Source organism: Larus michahellis, chromosome 1 (assembly GCF_964199755.1).
Source record: "Larus michahellis chromosome 1, bLarMic1.1, whole genome shotgun sequence".
NCBI lineage: Eukaryota > Metazoa > Chordata > Aves > Charadriiformes > Laridae > Larus > Larus michahellis.
The window spans coordinates 85,909,181-85,922,849 of NC_133896.1; the positions used below are offsets into that span (position 1 = coordinate 85,909,181).

At 36.8% G+C, this 13,669-nt stretch overlaps 1 protein-coding gene across 5 annotated transcripts in view; it reads left to right on the forward strand.

Moving 5' to 3' along the window:
• Positions 1-13,669, forward strand: part of LOC141744238 (potassium voltage-gated channel subfamily KQT member 1-like) — a 514,016-nt gene that overhangs the window by 94,700 nt on the left and 405,647 nt on the right. For all 5 annotated transcript variants that reach the window (XM_074589763.1, XM_074589745.1, XM_074589740.1 and 2 more), the window contains exon 12: positions 8,701-8,815. In XM_074589763.1, the coding sequence (XP_074445864.1) occupies positions 8,701-8,815 (115 nt within the window). The remainder of the gene's footprint in view (positions 1-8,700; positions 8,816-13,669) is intronic.

Below are 13,669 nucleotides of genomic sequence, written 5' to 3' on the forward strand. Positions count from 1 at the left end.
CATGTTTTTAGTTGATCGTTATGGCTTTTATCACAGCACAATAAATAGACATTTAAAAATAATTACATTGCTCAGATTAAATTGGCCAAGGAAAATCCTTTCTTAACGCTTTTGAAAGGGACTGAACTGAGTGCAATGGAAATCATAGCTTGCTATCTGAACAGATAGTGAGTGGCACCAACACTGCATGCTTCTCTACTATGCTCCATTAATCTCCAGTTCTCTTCTGACAGGTCATATCTGTGTATGAGGAGGTACTTACAGCTCTTTGTGCAGTTGGTCCCTGACCGCTTTTCTGAATCTATCAACAAACCTGCTTGTCAGTTAATGCCAAACATTACACAGGTTCAGTGGTATGGATGTTTGCTCAGTCTACAAGTTATTTTGAACGAAATATTCAGCTAAATATTTTAAGCCAACATGTTTCATTTAAGGAAAATAAATTGATTTTGTGCTGAATGTGCTTTTTCTTAAGTAGATCTATGTTTATGATGCTGTAGAAAATTTTTGATGGGTTTTTTGGTGAATATGTTGCATCCTTCTTGTTTGCTAGGTCTTACAAGTATGTTCAGGCAGTGGGGTAGGTGACAGCACCTTCATATGCACTCAAAAGTATGTTTCATTGTTTTCTCTCTGCATGTTTCCCAGTACTACGTGCCTTTGTGATTCTGAATTATGTGTTGGTATTCATTTACATCTCCATGCTGTCCCATTAGACATGTAATGAGTGATTGTGGTTCCATGGGGTGTAAGTCAGTATGTAATTTGGCCTGTGGGCTTATCTAAACAAAAGAATGTACAACAAATAAAGTCAGCATTAGTGCGTTTTGAGTGCTGATTATTTCAAATCAGATACACAAGAAACCTGATGTTGAAGTTTATCTAAACACTTGCAGCCGAACGTGTAACTAAGTACAGCAGCAATCCTGCATGGCACTTTTTGCATATACTCAATATGTTTGCAGCAAATACAAATTTATTCTTATCCTCAGTTCACTTTTTTCAGATGCTGTTTTATTTCTGTTCTGCTAGAAAACTACTGTTTAATTCATTTTGGTCTGATTCTGTGGGTCTTCTGGGAGCAAAATCAAGTTCAGGGAGAATGTACAAGAATTGCAGTATCTAATTGTCTCTAACGACAATTAATTTATTATTAATGACAAAGTAATTATTAATTAATTATTAATGACAATGAATTTAGATGCCTAAAATTAGGTATATGAAGTGGCTTGGCTTTTTGAATTGTACTGGGCACTTGCAGCTCTTAGAGTTGTCTATGGGACAATCTGAGTATTTGGCATTTGCAGATGGCTTACATTTGAGTACCTAGTAAGGATTTAAAATCCCAGCTTCAGATGCTCAGGTTTTTAACGCTTATACAGAAAACGAAAATAAAAATAGCTCTTTCTTATTTAGACTAGTACTGAGTACACTCCTGACACTTTAGTTCCACAATAGTAATGAAGAAAAGCTCTCATAATAGAACTTCCATAAGGAAGTTATTCAGTCTATGCTAATGATATGTTTCGCCTTATTCTTCCAACATGACTGCTCAGATGAGCTTGAATACCATTTGGCTGCTGAGATGAATAACAACAACAAGTTGAAGAGGTTTTTAAAGGCAGGCTGGTGGTCAGGTGTCGGACAGTTATAGGCGCCTTGGCTTTCATAGGCCGTTAAGTTTCCTTTTTTCCTGAGGAAAGTAAGTATTTGAAAGTGCCTTAGTCTAGGCCCCAAACCAGTTTGCCTCTCTATACAGCTTTAAAAATACTGCATTTTGAGCAGTGAGGTGATAGGAGTTCCTGCCACAAGAAAGAAGACAGGAAATAATGCACAGTTCCTCCCTGTGGATAAAGGAACCATAGTCATGCCATGGATTTTCTGTCAAGGTGCAGCCTTACATATAAAATTAAACAAATCACGTGTTTACTTCATAGACATTTGTTACATTGAGTAGTGGAGCCTGGTGTTATGAGGGTGTGTTTTAACAACTTCTGATCTGAAAGTCAGTAAGCAGTCAACTGATAGTGTCAACTTTTAGGCTGGATTGATCCCACCTACCTTGCACATGTATTCAAGATACGTGCATTATAAGTATAATGGCATTGTCTGAGATTAGACTGACAGTCATTCTTCAGAGATGCCTCCTTTTCCCTTTCTCCATTGCCTGCAAAGAAACCAAAGGTTTTTGGCTCAGATGTGCCACAGAGTGGAAATGAACAAAAATTAAGAGGTTTTCCTTTTTTTCCCTAGTGCTGTGTCACCCACAGTGCATATTGTGCGCATACAGTCTTTTAAACTGATAATTGCTATGGAAATAGTTCAATCAAACAGTGAAATGTGCTGTCAATGAAGCGTGCAGGGCAGATTTTTTTTCAAGCGCATATGGAATTTAGGAAATTAAATCTTATTGAACGTCTCATATTGGAAAATTTCATTTAGGCACCTTTAAAAATATCTAGTCAGTTGGTCTTACTGTAAATAAGCTGATAAACTTGCTTTTTTTTCCCATTGTTAAACATAAAGTTACAGATGAAATTGGGTCTTTATTTTAATATTTCATTTGGTTTTGTTAACAAAGAAAAATTTTATTATAACTTAAAGTGCGCTACGTGGCATAATAATTTTGATGATGTGCCTGATCCAACTGAATTCAGTAAAAAATAAAAATTAGGAGTATATTTCCATTTTAACTGTGTATATTATGAAGAAGACTATTATGGATTTATTGTTTCTGTTGTCAGTTTACTGTTCATACTAAATTCTTGCTAAGCATAGAAGAGTGATAAAAACATATCTCTCAGAATGCTGTGTTATTACTTTTATCTCGCAGGTTATTTCACTTAAGAGTTTTTCTATATAGGATAGCTTTACTAGCACTAATAAGCAGTCCTTGTCCTGAGAAAGAAAAAGAATAATTGAAATGGATTAAAGTGATTAAAAGACCGTGGCACTAAAGGAATAGATTGGAATTTACTTTTGGTCTCTTAAGCCTGTCTTTTATAATGTTCTGTTTTAAAAACAACCAACCAAACAAGCAAAACCCCCAGACAAACAGGAAAAATCCCCACCCTTACTTGCATCTAGTAGAGGAGACTTTATCCTCATCAGCATTCTCTATATGTTAATCTTTTTACTGCTTTGGACATTGGTTTAGCTTACCTTTTATGTCCCATCTGGTCCTTCTTCAGCCCTGTGTTTTTGCATGCAGCTCTACAACTTTCCTGGTCGTCTTTATCCATCTGCTCTGTGAGCTCTCCCCTCTCACCAGGTACTTGGCATTGTCTTCACATAATCTATTACTTACAAATTGAGGAATAAATATTCATACAACAGGAACTGTTTTATGTTAAATTGTCTCAAATTTACCATCCATTTCTTTCCATGTGTCTATGTTTTGCCAGTTTAATTTTCCAAGTATTTCCTTTAATTCAAGGTGTTTGTATTCCTAGGAGTAGCAACTGCTGGTTCCCGTCTATATAGTGTAAGCAGCCACTGCAATTCTCTGCAGACTTTTGTGAAGTAGACTATGTGGGAATGGTATGAATTATCTTTAAATTTGTGTTTGGGGTTTTTTTGGTGCACGTGAAAAAGACTCTTAATAAAAACAGTAAATTGGGATTATTTGCAATAGAAGAGAGCTGCTTTTTCTTTTTTTTTTTTTCCCCCACATTCTTTATCTGAGAAGAGAAGAGTGCAAAATCTTCCTGATTATTTTGTCCTGGTATTGGTAGGCATTGCCTATTTGAGAATGACCATGGTAATGGGAACCATGTGCAATTATATTTTCTACTGCAGTTGTAAATTGAGCTCACTTTTTCCTCATACTACAAAGACAGAAGTTACTGTAATATAGATAACGAATCTGAGGTTAGATAAAGCTAATCAGCATTACAAAGATAACTCTGGGGTTACATTTTGATGTGTTTATTATATATTCTCACCATTTTAGAAACTGATACTGAAGGAAAAAATAGAGGTATATGAAATTTAACTTTTCTTTTGCTGTTTCATTTAATGAGTTGATCTATTTCAAGGATTCCTAGGTCTATGGCATTCACTGGTATTTGTTGTGCTGTGGTAGATACTGTTCTGTATTTTAAACTTGCTGCTTCCAACTGTTTATGCTCAGAAAATGTTATATATTTTATAACTGAATAGGTACAGCTTCTTCATGTTGTGAGTAGTAGCACGTGGAAAGGAAGGATAGCTTCTCTTCTCTTTCCCCTTCATATTTCTTTGCCTCCCCTCCTTGCTACTCTGCAACAACAAAAATTAGGCATTCATTCCCATGAAGTCAGCTTGGAAAAGGAAAGCTTATTAAAATAAATATAGAGAGGGAAGATACAGTTGTTCTGGCTTGAGATGCAGATGTTATAAACTTACCATATGTAGTAGCTGGACCTTACAACTTTGAGTTTTATTTCTGGAAAGCATCACTACCATGTGTTGAATGTATTTTAATGCTCCACACTTCCTCAAAATGAAAGCATTATCATGAATGATTATTATGAAGTACTTCATTGCCCAGAAGCTTACGGCTTCCTGACATGAAAAAAAAATAATTGTTCCTTTTTGTGTGATTTTAGGAATTTTTGATTTAGGACTGAGCATTGCTGTCTAAATGAGTTTTGGAAGTTCATTCAGGGAAAGTGACAGTTAACTTCAGAAACTGAGTTGGTTCCAGAACGGGTGTTTCAAATAAGATAACTGCTCATGACTCTACCAGTCACCTTAAAGAAAGAAGATGTTTAGAACAGAGGACATGTTACTTGCATTTAATGTTGACATTAATGTTTGGATGTGTAGACCAAAAGACATTATTAATGGGTCAATATTTTAAAGCAGGAACACGGACTTAATGGGTGATAAAAGCATAAAGATATTTAGTATTAAATTGCTTTTATTAAAGAGCTATGAGGATAAAACAGGTATTCTCTTATGATGGCTTAGCACTTCACAAAACACAAACCTGAACTGAGTCAAGTGGCTCTGAGAGTAGTAGGGAATCTTACAATGTCACCACCCAAATATTACGAACCTCAGAGCTGTGATTTCTGCTTTAACTTATATTTAAGAGCAGCACTTCTAGGAGCAGCTTTTCTTTCTCTTAATACTTGTGTACTCTAGAGGCAAGGTTTTGAGATAGATGTAGTCTGTAACCAAACTGGCAAAAATTGTTCTGTCCACAGATCTGACCCTGTGGGAAGTGTGGGAGGGAATAGGGGAAGCAGGGAGGCAAATGACATGACCCAAATCCTTAGTTCTATGGTGCTAAGTGCACATCTTCAATTCACGTAGTAAAATGAACTATGGAGTATATGTTACAGAACTCCTGTTTGTATAAAGTACATAATCACATCATTGTCTTTTTCAAAATGCTTGAAGGAATGAAATGCATGTGTACTACTTGTGGGATGAGACTGTCACAGATAATCATAGTAAAGCATTCACCAAACAGAAAATTTTCATGCTTTTCATAGAATCGTAGAATGTGTTGGGCTGGAAGGGACCTTTCAAGGTCATCTAGTCCAACCCCCCTGTAGTAAGCAGGGACATCTTTAACTAGATCAGGTTGCTCAGAGCCTCATTAAGCCTGGCCTTGAAAGTCTCCAGGGATGGGGCCTCCACCACCTCTCTGGGCAACCTGTTCCAGTGTCTCACCTCCCTCATTGTAAAGAACTTCTTCCTAACGTCTAATCCAAACCTGCCCTGCTCTAGCTTAAAACCATTGCCCCTCGTCCTATCGCTACATGCCCTTGCAAACAGCCCCTCCCCAGCTTTCTTATAGGCTCCCTTCAGGTACTGGTATATAGGTACCCTGTATAAAGAGGGACCAGAAGCTTGCCATGCTTGTGTAGGTAGCCAAGTATGGATTGAGGGCATTATGCCCAGGATTATATTCTACATGTCTCTGCAGAAGGTCCATGGTGAGAGAAGCAGGGGTTCCAGGTGCACTCTGCAGTTACAGCAGAGCTGCTCCGCAACGCTCAGCACAGCACCTGCAAATGAGAATAATGAGAAAGTGAAGGTTTCAGAACTGGCATTCTACTGTTGTCCCTCTTTTCGCATAACTATCCTGTTATGGAGCAAACAGCCATTGTAGTAGTCAACACTTCTGAGAAAAGGAATTAGCAAGTGAGATGTAAACAATTGGGGTTTTGTGTTTGTTGTTTTGTTGGTTTTTTTTTTAAAGAACCCATGGATGCAGATTGCAAACAGCAGTGTGATGAGACAGAGATAAGTTTGATAAGGCAATATGGACCAAACCTTTAAAATGACAGAAATAAAATATAATCCTGTTTGTTTTCATGACAAATGCATTGCAGTAACATTAATATCTATTCTGTGCTATAAAGGAGGCAAAATCCCATGAATTAACTAGGTCCTTCTCTTACCATTTCACCAGTCCATTGTGTACTAGGAATTGATAGAAATATTTTCCTTTTAATTTGATTATACCTTACATGGGCACAATGACTTAACTCTGCCTTTGGCTGACTCTCAAATTCTGCTAGGCTTCTATGAGGAAAACCTTGCTGAAGTTGAAGCCAAAACTCCCCCAGGTTAATTTTGCAGATGCGATCATATGCAATGTTACTGCTTTAGAGATTGAAGGAGCCTATTCCTAAATCTGTGTGTGCTTCTGTCCTGGTTCCGGTGGGGACAGGGTTAATTCTCCCCAGGCTCTGGCAGGGACACAGGTATCCCATGCCATGTGAGCCATGCCCGCCCTGAGCTGCCCGGGGCAGGGGCAGGAAGTCTCAGCTTGGACCAGGCAGGGGCATCCCGGACCCGGTCGGCGAGCGGCGGTTCCATAACCGTGTTTGTATATTCCTCTGTCCATGTTATTGTTGTTGTTTTCTTGTTCCCTCTGCTGTTCTGTTAAACTGCCTTTGACTCAACCCACGAGTTTTGCCTTTTTCTTCCGATTCTTCCCCATATTGGGAAAGCTTGAGAGAGCGGCACATAGTTCTTTGTTGCCGTCTGAGGCCAAGCCACAACAGCTTCCCAAAGCAATACTTCAAATATTGGATCTGTGTATCTCAAGCCTTAGTCCAGAAATAAAGCTACATACTTCTATTACAGAAAAAAACGTCCGGTCAGAACAAGTGCAGAACTGGCAGGTCTCACAAAATAATGCTCCTCTAGAGCAACCCGAGTGTTTCAGTAATGCTGTAAGAGCACAGAAGTTCCATGTTCCCAGTGCCGGTAGGTTTTGGTTTTCTCCTGGAAACATAGTTTAATTGTGATTGAATGCAGCAGATGTGAATAAAATAGCTTTGTAATGTTATGTCCTTTAGAAGCGTTCAGTTATGCCACTTTATAATTATATTCCATAGACTTCATTTTCACTCCTTGCCATTTATGCTATGGCTCTTCCAGTAGTAAGCTCTGATATTGTATGCTTTTTTAGGATTTAGCTGGAACGTAGTGCAGTCAAAGTGGTGCTGTAGTATTAACTCGAGATTTCAATAATTTAGTTTTCTAGGAGGCAAGCTTTCTCATTTTTGTCATGTAGGTTGTTTTTGCCTACTTACCCATCTCAAAGGGTGCAAGCAACGCTACTTATTCTTTTACTTGTTTTGTTTGAAACTTAATTTTAGTGATTTTTCCCTCCCACCCCACAAACACTTCTTTTCTTTTTTTTTCCTCCCTTGAATTTATATGCATCATCCTATGCATTTTCCAAGCCATTTCACTCTGCCAGATCATAACTGTATATGCCAAGTTTTCAAGAATGATCAGAATTAAAATATATAGGGAGCTTCCTTAGAAACTGTTGGGATCACTAGTCGTCATGAAAAAAATTGCTATTTCAGATCACAGTAATTTAAGCTAGATGTACTTCATAGCTTTTGAAAAAGAAATAAATATAGGAAAAGATGTTCAAAAGACCTCAATTTTATATGAATATTGATGCAGCTAAACTCAGAAAGGCAGGTACGTGTTTACCTCACATTTATAGAGGAAGAAGTCAGCCTTATACTTGATGGAAATGAGCATTGAAACTAGAGCTTTTTAAAACAACAGTTTTCATCAGTTACAGGGTTAGCTGCAGTTCTCTGGTTTTTGCAGTCTGTGAGTGAACTCCTCTGTTCATGGGCCATCATATGTCTTCCCAATCTGTAATGAAATTTGTAGCTTTCGTACGGTTGGAACATATGCTGAGCTGCAGTACAGCTTTGCATCCATCATGGTCACCCTGCTGACCCGACGGCATTCAAGCACCTGAGGCTTTTCCCTGCTCTGTGGGAGAATTTTTGAACACTGGTGAATACAGTGACCAAATAGAATGCCTGAAACAAAGATGCTGTATATATGATAATAGCAATAAAATTTGTAAGAAGGGTTTTAGAGAAATTAAAGTGTACGTATCAAATAGTATTCATTGAGGAAATTCTATCATCATGACCACATTGAAATTGTGGGTATGGTGAATTTCTGCTTACAGGGAGACAGTCCTTGAGAAGACAAGCCTTTCTAGTAAGAGGTTCCTTTGTATTTGAACTATGTATGTGCTCATATATATTTTTGTATGGCATATAAGCATCAACTTCACAGATTCTGATAAAAAGAAAGCCATGTCTCATATTACAACCGTTTCCTTAATCTACTGCACAGTATCTTAAGCAAGGAAAAGGGCTTTTATATATTGTCTCCCTAATGCATTATGATTTCTTTGAATTATTTGTGCAGTGAGAAGACGTTTAGATGGGAATATGCAAGAAATGTCACTAGCCAACAGCTTCACTGATGACATTGACCTTATATCAGAAGAGTCACCATTGCCAGCTGTATCCGACGTGGCACAGTAAGTGGAACAACAACTTTTTAATTGATAATATAAATATCTGTTAATGGTGAGGGAGACTTATCACTGAATAAAAGTATTATTCTTTGGCTAGCTGCACTTGAAGTGATTATGAGCTTGATGTTACTTAACTATATGTGACCGTTTCTACAAAATACAAGTTTAGCTTTAAGTTTAATGGATGTAGTCAGACACCTGGAAAGAAACATTGCTCTGCGAGCAGTGGCTCGCAGTTTCAGTGTCGTTGTTGTTTTAAATTTGATGGCAGCTGACACAGTTCCTGAGATAGATTGAGTTTTACAGGTAGGTTTATACTTTATAGAATTATGAATCAGTTTGAGCTCTAAAGCACTCCTAATATGAATAATGTATGAATTGATTGAAAACATAAATGAATAGTCATTTATACATACAGCCTGGAAACAGAAAGGCTACATTATGCGTCATATTTTGATAAAGCCAGCACACTTGTGAGGAAAAGATGTTCCACAAAAATGAAAGTAAAATTATTAAGGAGATGTTGAAGGTGTCTGGATTGACAAGGACAGAAAATCCCCATTATCAATGAGTTCACTGCAGTTGTTGAATGATCTCTTATGTTGCTTGTATTTGGTTTATCAAATGTCTGTTTCTTTAAATAAGCATAATAGTATCTTCATGCAGGACACTTCCGTATTGTGTTTTGACAGGATCATGAGTAATCTTTATGCTTTTGTCGTATAATGTATAATTCCAGTGTTGGGGATGGGGATTCTGGAGTAAATTTCAAATGTGAAGCAGAGCATTAAAGCATACAGGAAGGCCTGGATGGACCAGAGCATTCAGGCGTCATATTAAGGCTTTGTCTTATGTGCAGAAACTGGTACAAACAATGCTGGTGAATAGAAATCTTCAGTTAGCAGTGATATATGGCCTAAAGGTACTGTACAGCTGGCACAAGCTCATGAAGGTCTAACTAGTCATTTGGGTGTTATGTTAATGTTGGTAAAAAGCTCACATGAGTTCACAGTTGCAAAAAAAAAATATGGAGTTGTCATGGGAAAAACCCTTTAGTAAATATCAGATTGAAAAGAAGAATGAAAATTGTTGCTTGCCTTCAGATAGGGAAAAATACAGACAGTGTTGTTCAGGATGAATCTGAAAGCAATGTGATTCTAATCTGTAGTGTGATTGCTTTTAAGATGTTTCCTTTCACATCATATGGTTACTTTCTGTCCAGGTAACTCGTACAGATGATGTGTCTACTAAATCTGTAGTAACTATACTATGCTTTTATACAAGATATCCTGGTGCTTATATTTTCCCAACATGCTATATTTTGACCTTCTTTCAAAGCAGATAAGTTGTTCCATTAAAATTGATCTTCTTTTAAAATCAGTACTGTGCAAGCACAGGATTTTGCATTTGGAAAGAAACAGTTCTAATCTTATTTCTACTATTTAGTGCATGAAAAATGGTGGTATTGTATGTTATTCTGTATAGTGCACCTTGCAAAACTGTACCTGCGTTTCAAGCTCATATTACAGTTTAAATGCATTTCTCTTATGTGTGGAAAGTAAGAAAAGGAATAGTAGAAAGCTAACCAAATATACAAATGAAAAAAATTTAAAATATGAAGAGAATTTGACATAATATGCTATATGGTTTAAAGTAATATACTATCAGTTCATTAATTCCTCTTGATGTGGATGTCAAGTGCATGTAAATAGAATGATCTTGCAACTAAATATCAATAAATTAATTATTATTGAATTCTAAGACCCATTATATATAATTTATTTATAAATTTTAGCTTCTGAATATTTGTAATGAACTTCAAATGTACAGAAAACATAAGGTCAAAAGTTATAGTGTAATATAAAATGATAAAGGTACTACATAAAACAAAGCCAAAACACCATTTCATGTAGTTTTATGCTTCTAAAGTCAAGCATGCCAGTTTTCACATTTATCACTGATAAACTCATTTTGTATGTGTGTAATTTTACTTAGTAGGATGCACTCATTTAAGAATTGTCCTGACTCTTGAGTAGCAATGTAGTATCTCATTATTCAAATTGTGAACTTCATTGGACAAGCCCAGAACATGATGCATTTATGGATCTTGCTTTTAAACTGCCATTTTTAATGCAAACAATAAGATATTAACACTGTGTTTGCCTTACATACATAGGTGTTCTACATGAATGTTAGATATACATAGCGTGATTATTTGTCTTGTCTTTTAGCAGAAATATAAGCAGGTAAGTCTTCACGTGTGCTATACTTGCTTTGGTGTGTGAGCTTTCCAAAATAGCATGGCTTTTGCTTTGCACTTAGTAGTGTATTCCCTGCACTAGTGTGCCTTGGATTTTATCATAGGGGAAATAATTATATTTTTTTTCTGTTAAAAGTTCCACTTTTATTCTGCTTGTTTACCTGGCTGGAATACACAGTTATTCTGTTTGTTTACACACATCTTGTTTCATGCTGTGAAGTTATGTACCAGTCAGATTCACCCCACCCCCTGCTTTTGGAGTGAACTATGTAATGGAAAATGGTTTTATCTCATTTGGGAATAACATGTATTTGATAACTAGCACGGCAATTCTTCATCCTGGAGTCACAGTGCAGTCACTGAATTAGACGAATTCTTCTAAGAGTAGAATTCAGCCAAAGGTGTGTGTATATATATATGCAATGAACCGTCTCAGTTTGCAAAATAAGTGAAAACATTACTTTCATGTAACAGTTAATGATAGTATGCTATGATGATGGCAGTTTCACTTCTTTGTGAAGTCAGGCTTGACTTTGTCAAGCAGCCAAATGGCAAAGTTTTCCTTGCCTTCGACAAGCACTATGGGTTACAAAATCAATCTTACAGTATACTTTTATTCCAAAGCTGGTAACTGGTCATTTTTTAAACTTTGTAAGCTGCTATATTGATTATTGAACATGAAAAGTCAGGTCTACAACTGTAATATTTTGAGGTTTTCTTTCTGTAATGTGAACGGTAGATTCTTCTGAAATCCTCTCTGCTAGACAGACGATAGGAGAGGTCTTCTCTGATAACAGTAACCTTTACTTTTGGCCATACTCTCTTCAAAACTCCCTTCATTGTGTGGGAAGGCAAATACTGTCCCAGGAGAATAGAGTTCCAACCCTTGAGCCATGCTACCTTGGACAAACATCTGTGGCACCGATCTGCACATGTGCATTAGTCTCACAGTCGCTAAAGTGGTTGCTCGTCAAAACCTATCAGGCTGGTTGGAAGCTGGTGATACCACCATTTAAGAATTGAGTCTTGAGTGAAGGCAAATTAGTTCAGTGGGTTGCAGCAATGCCCACGTTTCAGTGGTTAATACAACCAGTATTGGATTTCTGATGTTAGTGATCCATGCAAGCTTAAAGAAGGTATGCTGTCGTGGTAGAAGGTGTCAATAAAAACAATTTGCAAGCTTGCTATTTGGTTTTGAGCTTGAGATACCTTTCCATAGAAATATAGCTGCTTTAGATCCTTTAGGTAGTTGGGATGATGTTTGTTTCTGTTGATCTTGGCAAAATTGTGGAAAAATGCAACCTCCAGAGCTAGGGAACAAAAGCATCATATTCCATATGTAATTCTGTAGTTGTCTGAAGTTTCTTGCTGAATATCTCTGGCCCACGCTTTCAGGGGTAAAAATCTGATGTGGTTGCTGACCTGAGTGGAGCTATGTTGTGTTTTATACTGGCTGCTTCTGAGGTGTCCAAAGTTGAATAAGAATGATGTCGTTAGCAATTAATCAAATATGACAGATGAAATAAATATGTTAATTTCAATCAGTTAATGAGTAGCTTTTAACAATAAATGCTTAGATTAAGTTATTGCCTGATGTATTTACCCATCCAATTTTTAAAATTCTCTGCTAAGCAGTCATAAGATGACTCCATCAATGCATAGAGAAACTGCAAAATGTTTTTTTCTCTGTGCTTTGAAACCTAGAAATACACTACTGATTATATTTGTCTCATTATAGCACATTTGCTTGGTCCTTAGGGTTAGTCTTCTACATATGTTGATAACTATCTAAAATTAATTATATATTAGGGAAGGTCTAAACTTTGAGAATGTTACTTCTAGACCTGGACAGTTAATTTTTATCACTTTCCTCTTTCTTGCTAACCTTAGCACTTTCTTTATATCACCTGATTTTTTGGGTTCAAGGTATAAAATCAAACAATTCGAAGATGGATCCATCATCCAACTTGGTTCAACATAATGCATTGTGCCACTTCTTTCTCCATGATTTTTTGTCTTGAAGCTCCTCTTTCTTCCTAATTTCCTACTATGTGCACATAGATGTTCTGACAGAAGGACAGAGGACCTGGTATAGAATTAAGCCTGCTTGTAGAAATAATAAATGGTAAATTCCTGTATCTCTGTTACAGATTGTTTACTAATGAAAGAGGCAAGCTATTACTCCAAATGGCACTGATTAAGCAAGTGGCAGTCTGTGATTTGTGCTTTTTTTGAAGTCTTTTCTCTTATCCATTGTTGCTAGGACTGTTTTATCTGTCTGGTGCAGCCTATCATGTGTATCATAAGGTCTTTGAGGAAAAGAGCTGTTGCTATTGAGGTCTGTAAAATGAGTAAGCTTGCTAATTCTTGAACAGTGTTCATAAGCAACAAAAATGCAAATAAAACCTCTCAAAGTGTGTATGAATTTGGTAAGTGACAAAACGAAGAAAGGAGAAATACACATCAGAATGAGAGCAGGGACAAACCTTAGTGGATTTTTGATCCTTCTTCTTAGTCCAAACATTTAAGGGCAGACACTCCCAACAGTTGGTTCAAGCCATAAATTATAGTTGTGGTGTACCTGTATTAAGTGACAC